The sequence below is a fragment of the Periophthalmus magnuspinnatus genome, chromosome 9 (genome assembly GCF_009829125.3).
Source record: "Periophthalmus magnuspinnatus isolate fPerMag1 chromosome 9, fPerMag1.2.pri, whole genome shotgun sequence".
NCBI lineage: Eukaryota > Metazoa > Chordata > Actinopteri > Gobiiformes > Gobiidae > Periophthalmus > Periophthalmus magnuspinnatus.
In genome coordinates, this window is record NC_047134.1 from 9,881,359 (window position 1) to 9,898,310 (window position 16,952).

The 16,952-nt window shown below is 40.1% G+C and overlaps 1 protein-coding gene across 1 annotated transcript in view; it reads right to left on the reverse strand.

Annotated features, from left to right (window-relative positions):
• tmem8b (transmembrane protein 8B) overlaps positions 1-16,952 on the reverse strand; it is a 41,566-nt gene that overhangs the window by 17,142 nt on the left and 7,472 nt on the right. The window contains exons 4-7 of the mRNA XM_033973404.2: positions 13,473-13,606; positions 12,599-12,867; positions 8,804-9,186; positions 78-174 (exon numbers count right to left, since the gene is read on the reverse strand). Of these exons, the coding sequence (XP_033829295.1) occupies positions 78-174; positions 8,804-9,186; positions 12,599-12,867; positions 13,473-13,606 (883 nt within the window). The remainder of the gene's footprint in view (positions 1-77; positions 175-8,803; positions 9,187-12,598; positions 12,868-13,472; positions 13,607-16,952) is intronic.

Below are 16,952 nucleotides of genomic sequence, written 5' to 3' on the forward strand. Positions count from 1 at the left end.
TTGTGCCTAAGATGCCACTTTAAAAACACTACATAATCAGGATTTTTGATTTTGTCAACATGTGAAACGCACTGTACCTGATTCGCATTTGACTGTCCCGTTCTCTCTCAGGAACAGAGGCATGCCGTGGTTGAGGCAGCCGAACACCGTGACATTGGCACCCTTCAGCGTCGACTGGGAGGAGGAGAAGACACAGGCGAAATCACACACAAATGTCAGAGCGGGTGCAGACTTTCAGCCATCTGCCAGTGCCACGGTGCTATGCTAACACCGCTCATGATTACCTTAGGCCTCATTTGCCCTCAGCTGTGCCACTGCTCCACTTTAAAGGGAACAAATCAAGCCAAAAGTGCTCTCCCTCTGTCCGCCCCAGGCACCGCAATGAAGATGCCGACACTCTATCACCTTAAAGACTTGTTAGGGATTAAATATGCAGGCTCTTAAAATATTTTCACAGAGGACATTTCAATCCATTGGGAATTGCATTAACATATTCACATTTGCTTGTTGTGTGCAGGGGTAGAAGAAAACACGTCTAATTTTTTAACAGCAGGACAACAGCATTAGTATAATGAGCTGAGAGAAATGTGGGTTTGTTTATTAGAACGAGGCTAAAGAAACAAATGTGTGGCACTATCTGTTTCTAAATGGCTTCATTTATTCTGCTCTTACCAGACGGAGCAGAGAAGAGTTTACAGCTTTAGTAAGAGAATGTATCACTAGCAGTACTGCACACGAGTAAGCACAGCAAATATTTCCTATATTGAGAATAATTTGGAACATAGTTTGCTCATAACAAATTATAACTAAAGTAATGAAAGATGAAATGAATGCAAGGAAACTCATACATATTAATCTTATTACGTATTCAGTTAGTTATGAGAAGTATTTTCCAAATTGTTGTCGTCATTCCAGTCAGACGGGCTAAAAGAAGTTGGTATTCGTTTTTCTAATTGGATTTTTTAGAGTAGATGGAGGAAAAAAAAGGAGGGATACGAGTTTCAGCCTATAAAACATCTGATGAACAAAGTTATTGGGTTTAAGTCACTACAGAATTCACTACTATCCTGTTGTTAAGGTGGCTGTTATCACGGATAGGCCTTGGGTGTTATATCCAGTAAAACGACACTGAGGCAACAATAAAGCCAAAAGTGCTCAGTTTTTTCATTCAAAAGGAGTACCTGAAATGACTTAAAATGGCTTAAATTAAGTGTAACAAAACTGCCCCTGGAACAAGTCACATCCCACTTAGCATTAGACCAAATGTTTCCACTGAAAAAGAAAATAACAGAAGAGAAAACATATTGAAGTCACTTTTTTTCAACAGGCCTTTAAACGAGCCAAGGCATTACCCTCGTTCCACTGTTACACACTCGTGCTATAACTAAACTTGCCCTTATGCTCTAAATAGTACTATGTATACGCCGGGAGTTGGCAAAGTTGTTGATTAATGGAATGACACTACAAATGCGTTGCCAGGTGCAGATATGAGATTCCAGGCTCCCCAAACTCACCATCTGGACCGCGGAGTGCGTGGGAAGTGAGACTAGATCAGACTGCGGCGCTGCTCAGCTCTATAAAGAACTTTACGCAGCGCTGACACTGAATGCTGGCTTTGCTAAACAACCTTATAATAACAAGCTATATTTTCACTGAGGGACGTGGATTCATTCACAGGGAGATGGAGCAGTGTCAGTGTTTTTCTAGTGCAATATGACTATACTTTTGAAAAATAAATGTTGTCGACGTTGTGTGTACACTTAAAATAAATAGATCATACTGAATAACAAGCAATCTTTTGTCTTATAATTGAAACGATTATTCACCTACTGCCAAAATGTAACTTAATCTGTGGCAATAACAATCTTTTTATATATATATATTTTTTACAGAATACATCTTATAGTTGTAGTTTAGACCTCCACAAACACGTTCTGAAATCAGTCAATCAGTTTAGACTTCAGTTTTCTCTCAAATGTTAGGAGTTGTTTCCAATGTCCTCTCTGAGCAGAACATAATTCATACATCACACGTCGCAATCCTCAGTCGTCCAGGTCTGATCCACAGCAAAAGACGACATTTAAATCTGCCAATCGGACAAATCGTTGTAGGAGTGAAGACATTTGGCTGCTCGTCCTTCAGTTCTGGTCAGATTACTGCTGGACTGAAGGGAGGAGCTAACCGCACTGAAACGATAAACAGCTTTTGTCTCCAGTTTCAGCCTTAACGACTCTATTCAACCCTACTCAACCGCCTATTGTTCTCTTTGTTCCTGTTTGTTTTGGGTGTGAGGATAGAGTTGTAGATCAGTGAGAGATTACAGTATGTCTCAGGCCTCCATTTCTGTTTAAGGATTGTTTTTTGTAACAAAAATGGCTTCTTTAACTCCTCCTCTCAAACCATTTCTTTTCTCTGGCTCAGATCTGAACCTCACTCTTTTCAAACGACTGGTTAGTGTCTTTGAGATGCAGATACACGGCAGACTGGGGTCCTGAGCAGCTCTCACGACGGTGTTGGTACATCCTCTTATGGTTGTTTAGTTTCTCCAATGTAACGCTCACAAGAAGCAGCAAAACATCTTCACTCCTACAACGATTTGTCCAGTTGATAGATTTAAATGTCGTCTTTTCCCATCAATCACAATACTTGTTAAATCACATCTAAATTGTGCAGCTGTTTGGATTATTTATTTTCTATTTCTGATTTGATTTCATTTTTGTACACAATATTGTCCTAATTATAAAACCACAGCCTTTAATGAGTGGATGAACTGTTCAAACCCCTTTTAACGACTTGTAATGGATATATTTGTGTTAATGATTTGTTTGCGTTTGCGTTACAGCTGTCCCTTGTGTTGCATTGTTCAAAACACATTGTTCCATTAATCATCGCTAATTTTGCCATTTAAAACCTGCTCCAGTTTTCCAGATGTTGACCGATGTGTTGTCGTCATCGCATCTGTCTGTGATTTGTGTTTTGTGTTTTGTGTGAGTGGCAGGACTCACAAACCAAAGCATCAGTCTTAGTATTAAATTAACAAGTCCCCTGTCAAATATATTTTCCCATTGGCTCAGAGCCCAATTCATACGCTTCACTTTACTATTTATAACCACCACTTTGAGTACACTTTACTATCCAACGATATATAGATTAGAATGTCTTGTTCTTAATTGTTAATTGCTATGGCAACAGTGCAAATGTTTCATCATTCAGAAGCTAATGGATATCGAGGCTGATAGCAGTTTGAAACCCCAGCGCTCCACCCAAGCACTGATCTTATTTTGCAAAGCTATTTGTAATGCACACAGAGACGCAAAGACTTTAGATCAACACTTAAGAATATATTAGAAATCATTTGTTGACTCGCTGAACTTACAAGCGTCTCATTTACACAGGATAAAAAAAACAAAAAAAAACACCAAAACAGTAGCACTAATTAATAAAAACTGTAGTTAATTCAGTCAAATATCACTCTCTGGTATATTCTGACAAGCGCTGCGATGGTGATTAATTTTGTGATTTATGTTTTAGTAATAATATTTTAACATATCCACAAGAATTGACAAAAATAATTACATTTCTGAGTATGTTTGTACATTTTGAAACTACAGGGTTAGCCGTTTTTTTACGCAGAATAAGACATTAATGAGATATTTTGTTATGTGTGAAGCAATTAAAGCACTTCAAAAAAATTGCAGCCTTTACGATTTGCTAATTGCGTCCATTCAAATTGCGATTTTGCTTTGATTTCGATTGTGCGGCCCCATTTTCTGATGTGGAAAAACGTCATACGACAAGTAGCCTGAGCAAATACGAAGCTTTAAATGGATTTCATGTGTGAACCTCTCGATCGCTGCTAGGCAACAGCACAACACATTGACTTTTAGGTGGGTCCTATCAACTAAAAACTTGGTGGTGAAATGACACTGTGTGGTTTCAGAGCACATAACGGCGCTGTAGATTCTTTTAGAGCAGAGACGGAGACAGACACAGCGCAACTGAGCGACATCGCCGAAAGGGAGAGACGCGTCAGTGGAACGGTGCGACAGCATGTGCAGAAAATGTAAAAACACACACTCCTGCCCAGGGTCAAATCATGAGTTTAAGGAGTAAAACGAGGAGACTGTATGACGCTGGAGAGTCTGGGAGGAAGCACTGTGGAGATTTCATGGGTTTCAACTTTTGTTTTAGAACTTTTTGATATTTTTGAGCACTTGAATTGTTAGTTTCTATGGCAACAATGGACAAGCACTTACAAAACCTAGACCTAACAATTAAAATAGCGATATGCCATAGCAAATACACTGTCACAACTAAATATTCTATCTTTTAAGTAGTGATAAGTCCTCAAAATGGAGGCTATTAACAACTGAAACCTAGGATCGGCAGCTGTTTGCGCAAAGAAGAATTACATTTAAATGAGGATTGAACCAAACTGCCAACCGTTTGATTAGTGGGCAAACACGGCAACCACTGCAGGCTCCAATTAACAAAAAAAAACTAAACAAACATTGAAAATACCAATAGTGTTGAGAATAAAGAGGAGATGCACGATATCTTTGGGAGGAACGCTCTGGAAAGTGTGATTTGTGCTTTGGTTGCCAGACATATATTGACCACAGGCGTTTTAATGGGCGAGGTCATAACAGGTCATAACTCAACAAAGACTGTCCATGGTTCAGCGACTCCCCAGACGACCCTCTGTGAAGTGAATGGTAGTAAAAAAAAATAACATAAACATTAAGAATACACAAAAATAACTTCATCGTGAGAGCAATAAAGATACAGCGGATCACGTGCACTGTAATTTCCCTCGGGATTAATACTTATCCATCTGCGCATCTATCTATGTATCTATCTAACTGCCATCTCTTTTTGTTTATGAATAGTTTATGAATAGTGCTGACTAAAGTGTACTTATGTGATTTATTTATTGTTTTATTGAGGGCAGGGAGCGGCTCAGTGTTTGTCTTTGAATCTGAAGGTTGTCATTTTGCAATTAAACAAAAATTTACTTGAGTAATGACATCACAAGTACAGAGTATTACCATGTCAGTTATAGGTTTTATTCGCGTTTTGTACCACGTGTTCCCTCTTGTGTTTTTGAGTTTTTATCATGCCAACATTTCAATCACCAAATATGTTGTTCAAGTGATAATATTTCATGTAACGTCAATCTGTTAAAAGTTCTATGACGTGTAAGTTATAATAATGAGCCTCATTCGTGAAGTGCTCTCATGAACAAATTTGTACGTAAGACCTTCTTATGAACATTTTTGGCAAATCACAAAATGTGTTCTTAACTGAAAATGTTCTTTTGGAAGAACAAATCCTACGAACAATCGGGAGCACTCGTGAGAACAAAAAATTCTGCTGTTTTAGACTATTATTACTTTGATAATATAACACAAAAGTCTAATTCCTCCATGATAGATTTTCTTAAATAATTTCCTATAAAAATATGACTCTGTGCTGCAATAACATTTATGAGGAGTTTTATAGAGCGTGTGGTCTGTTTGCTCTAACAAACTTTACAGGCTGCAGTGTCCCAGCCTCAGTGCTCTTCATATGGGCCACTGTTACAGCCCTGTGCCTGGTCACTGCACTGGAATCAACATCCCCATGACCCCCTTATGACCCCCGAGGACCCTCCCCCCAGGACCAGAGCGCACTCGTATGCACCCTAACCACCCTCCCTCACTATTTATCACAGGTCCACTACTCACAGAAAGCTGATAAATATGATGAAAGCCCTTGTTTATTCCAATAAGCTGGTGTTAGTTAAGTTAAATATTCCCTCACCGTCCTCATGGTAAACCTGCTCCACCTGACACTGTAGACGCGCTCCACCTGACGTCCTCGTTCACTCTCTCACGCTTTCACATGTCATAATACCAAGCCTGTATTGGCCATATATGGAAGTTTAGAGGGTGTTTCTTAGTAAATATGTGTTATTTTTATGTAAATTAAATGTAAATGAGTCTTGTGTTCGTATCTGGATGTTGGAAAATTAGGCACCGCTCTAATTTAAGAAGAAATTTGCTTAAGAGTTTGTTGTGAATCTGGTGCAGAGTTCTCTCAGGATCTTCTTAAATTTAAAGTTACAAACTGTTTTTAGGTAAACATTAGTGAATGAGGCCCAATGTTTTGATGACGCCATTTTAAACTGTCCATAAATCCGCAACAACGGGACACTTACATCTACCCTAAAGATGACGTTGTGGATGACTGTATGAGTTTATTGGTATCGGTCGCTCTATGTCGTACGTCATGTTTTGCTTACGATCCAGTAATGTCCTGAACGCCCTATGCAGATATACATTATATGAAGACTGAAATGGTCTTTACGTTGAATTGATGGTCTTGGGAACATGAGGTGACCTATATAATGATGATGATGGATGTTGTATAGAAATGACCTATTGAAGTGTGGCATTATGGTCATATCACATAGCTTCCTGTTGCCGGGTCCTTAGAGGGCTGTGGCTGCAGCGGAGACGTAATTGCGCCAGGAATCAGTCAATAAACCTCACAGTTATTTATCAGGCCAATTATTCTCATTTCCCACAACATTAACAATATAGCTTCCATTGTGTGTGACTGTTAGCTTTCATTAGAGCCGGGGAGATCGAACGCCACTTTAATTTCACAAGGGTTAAGGCTGCATATATTAAAAAAGTGTAGTCTAGGATGCATTTTAGAAGGTTTTTTATCTTTTATGTATTGGTAAGCTCTTGCCAGGTCACAATAAATAATATTGTTGGAAAGAATTGTGCAAAAATAGTGAAATTAGCTGGACAAACTAAGTAGTGTTTACTTTATAATGAATAAAATATATGATATAATTTGTGATTTTGGCTAATTTTAAGAGAAATTAAAAATGTGGTGAGACTATACAATAATCAAATCAGTTTAGTTGAACAAGCTCAACGCACAAAACATCGTAAAATGTAGTATTTTCCAGTAATAAAATGCAACTCAGATAAATAATTCCATTTCATTTTGTTATTAAATGTGTTATTGTTATTTTCAGTGCTATTTTCTCAGCACATTTACGCCTTTACTCTTATCAAGCTGCACACCACTTGACGGCAGTTTGCAGTTCATCCCCAGAGACACTGATGGTGAATTTTTAATGAGATTGTGTTCAAGGGGCAGCTTAACAAAACATTTCAGAAGCTCGCCTGAATTTGGGCATTTCATTCGTTTTCAATTAGAGCCATATGTCACCAGCCCAAACACTGGCTTCTGTCTCTCTGTGAACTCCTCACTCTGCCCATCTGAGCATCCATATTTAGCAGCCCACTTCACTTTCAGTCCTTTCCCTACAGCAAATGCTGAATATTTATTTCCAAACTACAAGCCACTTTGTCTGGCAGAAGTATTGCATTGTACGACACTGGTGGAACTGTAATATAATTTGGGTCCAGATAATTGATTGTGGAGGCAAACAATCTTGTAGGAGCCAAATATTTAATACAAAACAAATACTAAACATGTCTTTCTATAGGCCTGCTGATGGCTAAAGTATATCCAAAGAGCTAAGGGCTGATAGATGGACTAGCACCATGGACAGCGCCCTGTTTGTTGCAAAGCTGACACAGTGGCACAGGTTTAAAAGAAACAAGTCACACTCACATTTGGAGCCACCTATCACGTTTACAAGCATGTTTTTTGGATTAACTACTCTGCCACTGTGCTAATTCTATGTATCCAGTGCATTTCAAAAGTACTAACAGCATTACTGGAGCGGTGTCACAGTCTGCTCTGGTCCAGTGCTGTTTTTCCAGTTGTTTACCCCTGACCTGATGTGTCATCTGTCTCCTCTGGTCTAGGTGTGGCTGCTGCACACCTGGCTTCCATCTACAGTCCAACTCAGTATAAGAAGAACAGCCCCACAGCCACTCGTCAACAGTTTGTTTGATCTACTTAGAAGTTCTTCATCTAGCGTTTTTTTTTATGTTTTAGGTTTTCAGATGAAAGTGTTTTTCTTGCACTCAGATGATGCCTGCCTGCTCACTTATCTGCTCCCCTGTCTGCTCGCCAGCTGCTCACCTGCCTGCCTGCTCACCTGCCTGCCTGTTCATGTGCATGCCTGCTCACCTGCCTGCTCACCTGTCTCCTCACTCGTCTGCTCACCTGCCTGTCTGCTCACCTGTCTGCTCACCTGTCTGCTCACCTGTCTGCTCACCTGTCTGCTCACTAGCTGCTCACCTGTCTGCTCACCTGCCTGCTCACCTGTCTGCTCACCTGTCTGCTCACCTGTCTGTTTACCGGACTGCCTGCTCACCTGCCTGCTCACCTGCCTGCTCACCTGCCTGCTCACCTGTCTGCTCACCTGTCTGTTTACCTGTCTGCTCACCTGTCTGCTCACCTGCCTGCTCACCTGCCTGCTCACCTGTCTGCTCACCTGTCTGTTTACGTGACTGTCTGCTCACCTGTCTGCTCACCTGCCTGCTCACCTGCCTGCTCACCTGCCTGCTCACCTGCCTGTCGTGCCAGCCCAACCACTTTATTTACTGTAAATAAATAATTTTGTGTGCGCTCCTGTGTTCTGCTTTTTGGTCCTATATCAACCCATGACAGCTAAACTATAATTTTGTGTATTGTGTGCATGAGTATGAGTCTTGGCAATGAAACATAAACATAAAACATGGCCATAAAATTTAAGGTGCACTACGCTACTAGCTTGTCACCATGGAGATGTTATTACTCTGCCAAGAAAGTTCGTCATTTTGCTGAATATGTACAGTATATATAGCTACGTCTTTAAACACATATTTATATAATTAAGAGAACTCACCATGTTAAGTTTGAGCTCCATGTTGAGGACTCCTCCACTGTCCAAAACTGGCATGAGGTTGATGGCGAACACTGCAGCTCTGTCAGGCGGGACGGAGATATTTGGTCCAAAGAACACATAGAAATGCACTGAGAAGGTGTCCAGCTCGTTCCTCAGAGTGGGACGGATGGGCCAGCACTTGTTAGGGTCCGAGGTGGGGGCAAGGTAAACCACATTGTTCTCCGAGGGGGGGTGGAGGCTGGCGTTTTGAGACAGATTGGGGACAGTGGCCAGAGACATAGTTTCAGACAGTGAGAAGCCCATGGGGGTCCCAAAAGACTGGGGCATGTTCATGGAGGAGCTGGGCTGGGCTTGCTCCTTGGATAAGTTCGGTTTAGAGCAATCTGTGGAGGAGAAGATATAAGACTTTATACATCAGACAGTTACACACACAAGATTGTTTTATTCTTGGTTCAATCCTAGTTAGTTTACACTCATTTGCCTGTAATGTGACTCGTTCAGCAGGTTTGGTTAATGCATTCCTAGTTGCTTTTTGCCTATTATAAACATTTCTTTCTGCACTCGTCATGATTTAATTCCAGATTGATCTACAATTTAGGTCTGGTTTAGGATTTCAGTCATTGTTTTGATGTATTATAGCCTGATAGATTTCACATTAGTTCCCAAGGTGTATATTAACACCGCTGATACAAACATTTATAATTAAAAAGACCCTTTTTGCGTGTCCATATAATGTATTTTCTGGTTAATTATAAATGGCCAGATGGTACACATGTTATAAATTATTTGATACAACCGGAGAAGCACAACGGATAGAATGGATGCGCACAGTACTACAGGGAGTAACGCATTCATTTAAAAAATAAATAAATAAATACATGTCTTTTATCAATTTTGCATATGACTTTCTATTAATTTTGCATATCACTGTTCTGCTTTTGACTATAATTAGTACGTCACGCTTTGTTATCCACGTTAAAGGCTGACATTTAGGTTGAGTCACAGTTTAAGTTTGAATAGGTTTTGAACGATCACCGATGGTATTACAAAAAAACCCTTATGGGTATTTTTTGTTCTTGAAATGAAAGTTTGTGAACCGTTGTACATCCTCACATCTTTGACACAGAAGCTTTTTGCCCTTCACATTCTGACAGCTGTGTAATATAATAATCACCATCATAAAATCAAACAACCGCTCACAGGGAACTCTCAAACAGACAGGCTGCAACGAGTCACTTCTTTCACTGCCATCGTTAAGCACACTGAGCAACCAAGGGCTTTTGCAAATGTTTGAAATGATCCCCGTCGGCTGGCTGCCACAATGTAAACAGCGAGGTTCAGAGCTGCTGTATACTGCCTTTTAACGAGACAAAGATGCACAGTAATTGCGAACAGTATAAGCCCTCATTCGGCATAAACAGCTCGCAGAAGAAATGGTCATCGGGAAAGTAGCATCAAACACAAACCGCAGAACAACAACATGGTGTACGAGCACGGAGTGATATTCAAAGGCGGCGTTATAGCTCTGCAGACTCTGCTGTTTTATCCCCTGACCATTTGAAGAGTTTTGATGTCCATGTAGTTCTGGAGATTGCTTTTACGCTGCATTATTAAATATCAGTGTTGAAAGAAGTACTCAATTTTGCAAAGTAAAAGTACAGATACCAGGGCTTAACCATGACCCTAACCTCTTAATTAAGTCGTTACTAAACCTGAATCTTAATTAACTTCTTAATAAACAATAAAAAACAATTAGTTCATTATTGATTAACTCTTTCTTCCTGTTTTATTAGAGCTAATTAAGGTGTGGTTTATGGCAGATTATGTTTTCAAAGGACATTTTTCCTCACACGATCTAATTCAATTTATTATCAAGATATTACCAAACACACTGCAATTAAAGTCAGTGTCAGGTTAAAAAATGCTGCCTCTGAAGCTTGATAAATATGCAGTTAGGACACTGTTTTTATTTTCTGTTGTCTAAATAATAATCATCTAAAGATTTAATCAGTAATTTTCTCCCGGTGTCTGTAGTTTTAAGGATCTGATAGGGTCACTGGGTGGGACGTCTGTTTGCATGTAAAGTAGAAAAGTTAACATAATAGTAAAAAAAATATGTCGATAAAGTGCTGGTATTTACACTTGAGGTCGTATATTGCTTTAAAGGGAAATCCAGACACAAGCAGCAAAGCTAGTATTTTAGCAAGAGAAAAACCTTTAAGTGTCAGTGGATCCCGGGTTGACAGTCGGCGGCCGTGACTCTGATACCTGTAAATTGGTGCAGAGTGACACGAGAGGGCCACACTTGTGAGACAGCTCCTAACAACGAGAGCCCACAACATCTCAGGAGGTGCTGACTCCAACCTGAGCCCTTTCTCAATTTAAATCCACAAAAGGTCACGCCAAGATCCGCCTGCCAGCCACGGGGAAAAAAGACAGAGTGTGAATAATTAGTGTGGGTGTTGCCATGGCGACAAAGTGCAGAGCAGTGCATGGGGAGGGCAGCACTGCATGGGAGAGAGGACTTCCTACAGATATCAGGGCCATCCCTGTGGAGCAAGTCTAAAGAATACAGGAGCTGTCCATATCCAAAAAAACAGCATGTAGCACTTAGCCATGCGATCACTTGCCTCTTAGCAATCCCACAAGAATGTGAGCTATTTGGGCTTCAGTCTTCCTTCAACAAGACTCCTAATGGTCCCATAGAGACAGTCTGGGGTTTTCAATCAAAACACATGTCCAAGACTCAATATAAAGTGTAAAGTAGCTATTGTGCTAATTCCGGCATATTTACATTGATGCTATTTGTTGACATGTTGATTAATATGCACTGTCCTAATTAAAATAAATAAATAAATAAATAAATAAAAATATGTGCCGCTGAAAAGAACAGGAGCTTTCAAAAGAGACTGAAATGCATTTGAACTGTGACTTACTGAAGAAAGAATCTCAAAAATCAATTAAAAATATTATGTTTTTTTTAATTGGAATGAACATTGTAGAGCTTATTTTAATAGAATAATTATGATTTGGTAGGTTTACATGTTGTGCAGTGATCATTTGTATTAGATTATGCTATATAACAGCTCTACCACAGGGATTTGTTTGGCCTAATTTATGACTCATACAATAGCACCACTCCAGAAGCAGCAGGGTGAAAAATAATGAACCAACAGGAAGCCAGCAGCCCACAGTCACAGGGAATAGATCACAATTCATTTGAAAACAATGACAAGAAGATGGAAATCAACAGTACCTCCAAGATGTTATTCAGTAAATTAGGCTAATTGGAAAATTTGGTAAAACACTCTTATTTATACAACAGCAAGGCGCTCACAGTTTGAAAACCTCAAAGGAAGCAGCTCCTCCGACTCTGCAACTCATTTTCGAATTAATACAACGAGCGAAAGGAGAACTGGAGCTCATTCACACTTCAGATCGCTTCAAATCACTTTTATCCTCTAATCCAGGGAGACCGGCCACAACCACAAGTAAAAAATATATCTTTCATAAATTAAATGTGGCTCACATGATGGATGCTCAAATAATTATAAATCTAGTCACAGTCACTTGCAGTAGTGACCTCCACCAAAAGATTAAACCTATTTCTCAATGACAGAGAATGACAGTAGAAACTGTGCCAAACCTCGACTTGAACTTGACGTTATTTAATTCAAGACAACAAAATCTTATACTAAAGCAAAAAAAAATAGTATCTTTAATGACTCCCTTTGGTTGAAATCAGTATCTTTGGGCTCACTGTACCTTTCCATCACGCTGAAACCAAGCACTCACCTGTGATCTGGACCCCAATGCGGAAGTAGACATCGGCGTTACTGAGGTAGCGCTCCACCAGGATGTAGTACCACTGCTCCCAGGCAGGGGCAGCAGAGGCCAGTTCACAGGGATTCCACTCCCGACAGTCCAGGGCACTTGAGTTATGCACTGGAGGCGCCCGGGCTCTTATCTTCAGCACCACGGGACAACTGTCGCTGCTCTTGTTCTTCGTGCTGCAGTTTACCAGCTGAACTTTGACCTTTGATACATAATTGGGGATGAACACTCTGCAAAAGCCCAGACACACACAAAGAAGTGGTCAGAATACAAATGTGCTCCTGGAGGAGAGTGGTGCTGTTACAAAGCACATAAGATAGACCTATATCTGGGCATTTACTCTTTGTATACAGTAAAATCACCAGTGCAAAGATGTATTTTTAACGGTTATTTTTCAGCGTTTTTAGTTTTTTCTGTTAATACATTTATTCATCCACCCATTCATCTTTTACCACATTCAAAATCATTCTTTATTTTCATTAAAAACACATAATTATTGGCTAATATGGTCCGTGTCACTCTTCGGTGTAATCCCTCATTAGTTTAATAAATCAACCAGTGTGCCGGATAACACTAGCGGCTTTGAAGTATTGTGGGTGTGCTTTGGGAAAAAGAAATCCAATTTCTGTATAGTCAACACACATAATTGAACAATTTACTATTTTGGAGTGTCCTGAGCAAGTTCTGAAGCAAATGAGAAAGCAAAGCAATCATCACCAGACACAGGGACGAGGAAGGTAATATTTGCATTTTTGTCTAAACGGTGTAATTTGGTGGTATTTCAGTAGGTTGTGTGCCGTGGAATCTGTCTGAAAAACAGTGTACTGAAGCGTACTTGTAAAGCGCAGATCTGTTGTGGGCGGGTATCATCTGGTCTATGAAGTATCCGGGGTATAGCACGGAGATCCCGATGAGCCTTTGGACAATGAGTTGAGGCTGGAACAAGTATTGGCACTCTTCAGACAGGCCCTGCAAACACAAAATACAACTTTAACATGTGTAAGGTGGCTTTTTACACCTGTGAAGTGGCAGTTTATGAAGAAAAGTTGGAAATTACAGGACGTATCACTGAGTTTTTAAGCATATCGATGGCATTACACTGGAGAGAGACTCAATACTTTCTAAAATGTATAGGGAGAATGCATTTGATCCATTACACACTGATAAACAACTTAACTTATTATCTTACTATAAAAAAAATACGACGAAAATACAAAGCTTTGGCCCAGCGTACTGTTTAGAGCATAACAGCTGGAATTACGTAGTGAGAAAATTATACACCACAATGTGTAAAATTGCTGGTAAAAGCTGTAAAATGATGTATTTGTGTGAAACGTGTAGGCTCGGGCACTTCAAGTATTTCTTTACAAGTCTCCAGTGATGCGTCAGAGTTAGAAAAAGGAGAACGCCTCTGAATCCTGCACGGGAAACTGTTATCTTTCTAATAATAGCTCTGTCCTATGCTCTGCCACACGATTCCCCTTCACAATAACATTTATGTGCTTGGCTGATAAACTGAGGCGGCGTACATACAGCGGGCTGTGCATGATCCGGTGTTAAAAAGCGTTTTGGGGGGAACAGCGCGTTCTCCATCTCATTGAAAAAGGACAGGTGTGAATGCGCAATAAGGTCATTTATCCTGTCATCTGATGGCTAACCCCTCTTGCTCCAGCCACAATTACCCTGACATGTGATTAGTTGGAGAGGTGCTGCTGGGTGACCCTTTGATTTATTGCAGCCTGTCAGAGCGAGCAGCATGTGTGGAGCTGTGTTTTAAATAAGGCGCAGCACAGAACAAAGAGCTTGTGTTGCTATAGGATCCGGAGTTACAGTGCATTTTTACAGCGAGAAACGTAGAAAATGTCATGATATTTTATTGAATTTATGATAAAGAAAGTTGAGGAATTGTTATTAATGCTCAGAATAGTATCGATCTTGCAAATTTAAGGGGGTTCTACCTGCTTGTCATCTTGTTAATGCTATTGTTCTGCCTAGAATGTTTCAGAGTATGGTATTAATATAATCGTGAGGCCAGTACGTGATGCCACCAGGTCAAGTTACAGGTCAGATTTGTGGAAATGTGAGCAAGCGCACAGTAAAAGCATCTCTTTTTAAGGTGTGACCTGTAATTCGATAAATACTCAACGCCTTATTGTGGAATATTTTGGGCAAAGCAATAAAATATGTCCAAACTAAGCAATAAAATAGGTCCAAAATAGCACAACAGCAGCTTTTAGGCTTCCACTTTTTGCTAGAGTATGTGTTTAATTTGCTTTGTCTATTCGAATTCGTGACTTTTTCTTTTTAAAGCCAGAGAAAGTGCATTTAGGCCATAGAACAGACGAAGTCCCGGTTGAAACCTTGACTAATTGGATTCTGTTAGCTCCTTCACTCAGACCGACCCGCAGAGAATATTCACTTTTAGAGAGACAAAAACTCAGAGGTGCTGGTGAAGTTTTCAGTCTGAAGGAGATACCGGAATTTATCTAACGCAACACGCAGTAACAGCTCTGCAATCTGACAATGTGAACTACAGTTTACCTTTGGTTTTCCGGTTCCCTGTTTCATCATGTAAATCCTCTCACTCACAAATGTCACAGCGGAGCATGCATTTTGAATGAGCAGTTAAATAAGGTGAAGATTAAAGGCTGATAAAAGATGGGCCAGTACTTTGAATGAAGACATAAACCCACGTATACTGGCTGTTCTGACAGATAAAGCAGAGAAAACAGAAGAACATTCAGACGTATTAATATTTATGCTGTTTTCATCCTGGAAGAATTATTTGTCCTTTCCTTGTTTGATTGTCTGACACTTTTACCCAACGCTATTACTACTACTTTGTCTCTAAAGTAGTATTCACGTATTCATGTCTACTACTTCCTGTTATAAGCAACATTTTGATTTAATATTTAGTTTAATCTTGGTAATGCTCCTCATTGTTTCGCTATTCTGAAATCATGAATAATAAAGGACTAATCAGTGTTTCTCAAACTGTGATAGATGAACGACTCGCTGCGTCTCGTGGGCTCAGGATAGTTTGTAGTAAAGCCGGATCTTCCTAAACGCAGAGTACGCAAGTTGCATATGGCCTCGCAGCTGTGAAGAGCTCCCGAGTCTCAATAGTTTAATCGTTATTATCTGCCTGTCTACACGTCGGATAGTTATGACAAAACGACGCCCTGGTTTGCTTCTCCGCAAAAATATCACTTTCTGATTGGTTCAAGCCAGGCCTCGACCCCTCCGTCCTTCCTCCCTCGCTCGTAAACACATCTCAGTGACAGCATGAAAACAGCATGATGTAAGGTGGCCACACGTGTGTCTCTTGACTTTGCCACATGCCAAGAAGTTTGCAGAACTTTAGGCTGCGGTGGGTTGGCGTTAATAATGAGAGAAGCTTCTTTGGCCTTTACTGGACGAGTGAACGACCCTTGAACGAGCCACAAACGAGCAAATTGTGAATAATTAATGAGTTGCGCTATTTGTGTGTACATTTGCGTGCATATCTTTAATCACCCGTATGCATTTATCTGACGTTTCCTGCATTTATTTGAACAAAAATAAAGTGACCATGTGAAACCAAAGTGAAAGTGGCATTGCTTAAGTCCTAATCACATTATGATAAAGAGATGGTGCGCCTAGAATATTTATAATGAGTAAATCAAAGTGTTATGGTGAAGTATTCATTTGTAGACCATCTCAGAGCTTGTTTAGAGGCCTGTTGTGCCACATCATTTATAATACAGACTCCATAAATGTAATCACGCTTTAGCCAAATGTAATAAATTAAAACGCACAAGAAAACAGCGAAAAGGCTTACAATATTCAAAATCTTCTGCCCACTCACTGATAATCATTCTATTCTAGCTTATTTGTTGCTGCCGTTGTTGTCCTCAGCTTCTATAAATGCCTCTGTGCTTCGCTGTTGGGGCGATGTGGGTTTTACAGATACATTTAGTGCAGATGCTGAGCTGTGCATCACGCTGTGGAATGTGAATAATCAATAGTTTAGCCCGAGGGGCACTGAAGTTGGAGGCTCCCCAAGCCCGGTTTTGCTTAGGACTCCCAGAAGGTTAGATCCGGCTCTGAACTGTGTCTTCTTGGGGTTAGTCTTGGGGTTAGTCCTTGATTAGAACTTAACAAACTCATGGTAAGAGCTGGTTTAGTCATCGTTTAGTCCTGGTTTAATAAAATATAGTTGCACTTAATGTGAAGCTTAAAAAAACACCAATTTAATCTGTGTGTTTCTGCTAGAACCCAAACTCTTAGACGCAGCACTAAAAAGTTAAAGCCTCCTCAACCTCTCCGTCTTCAA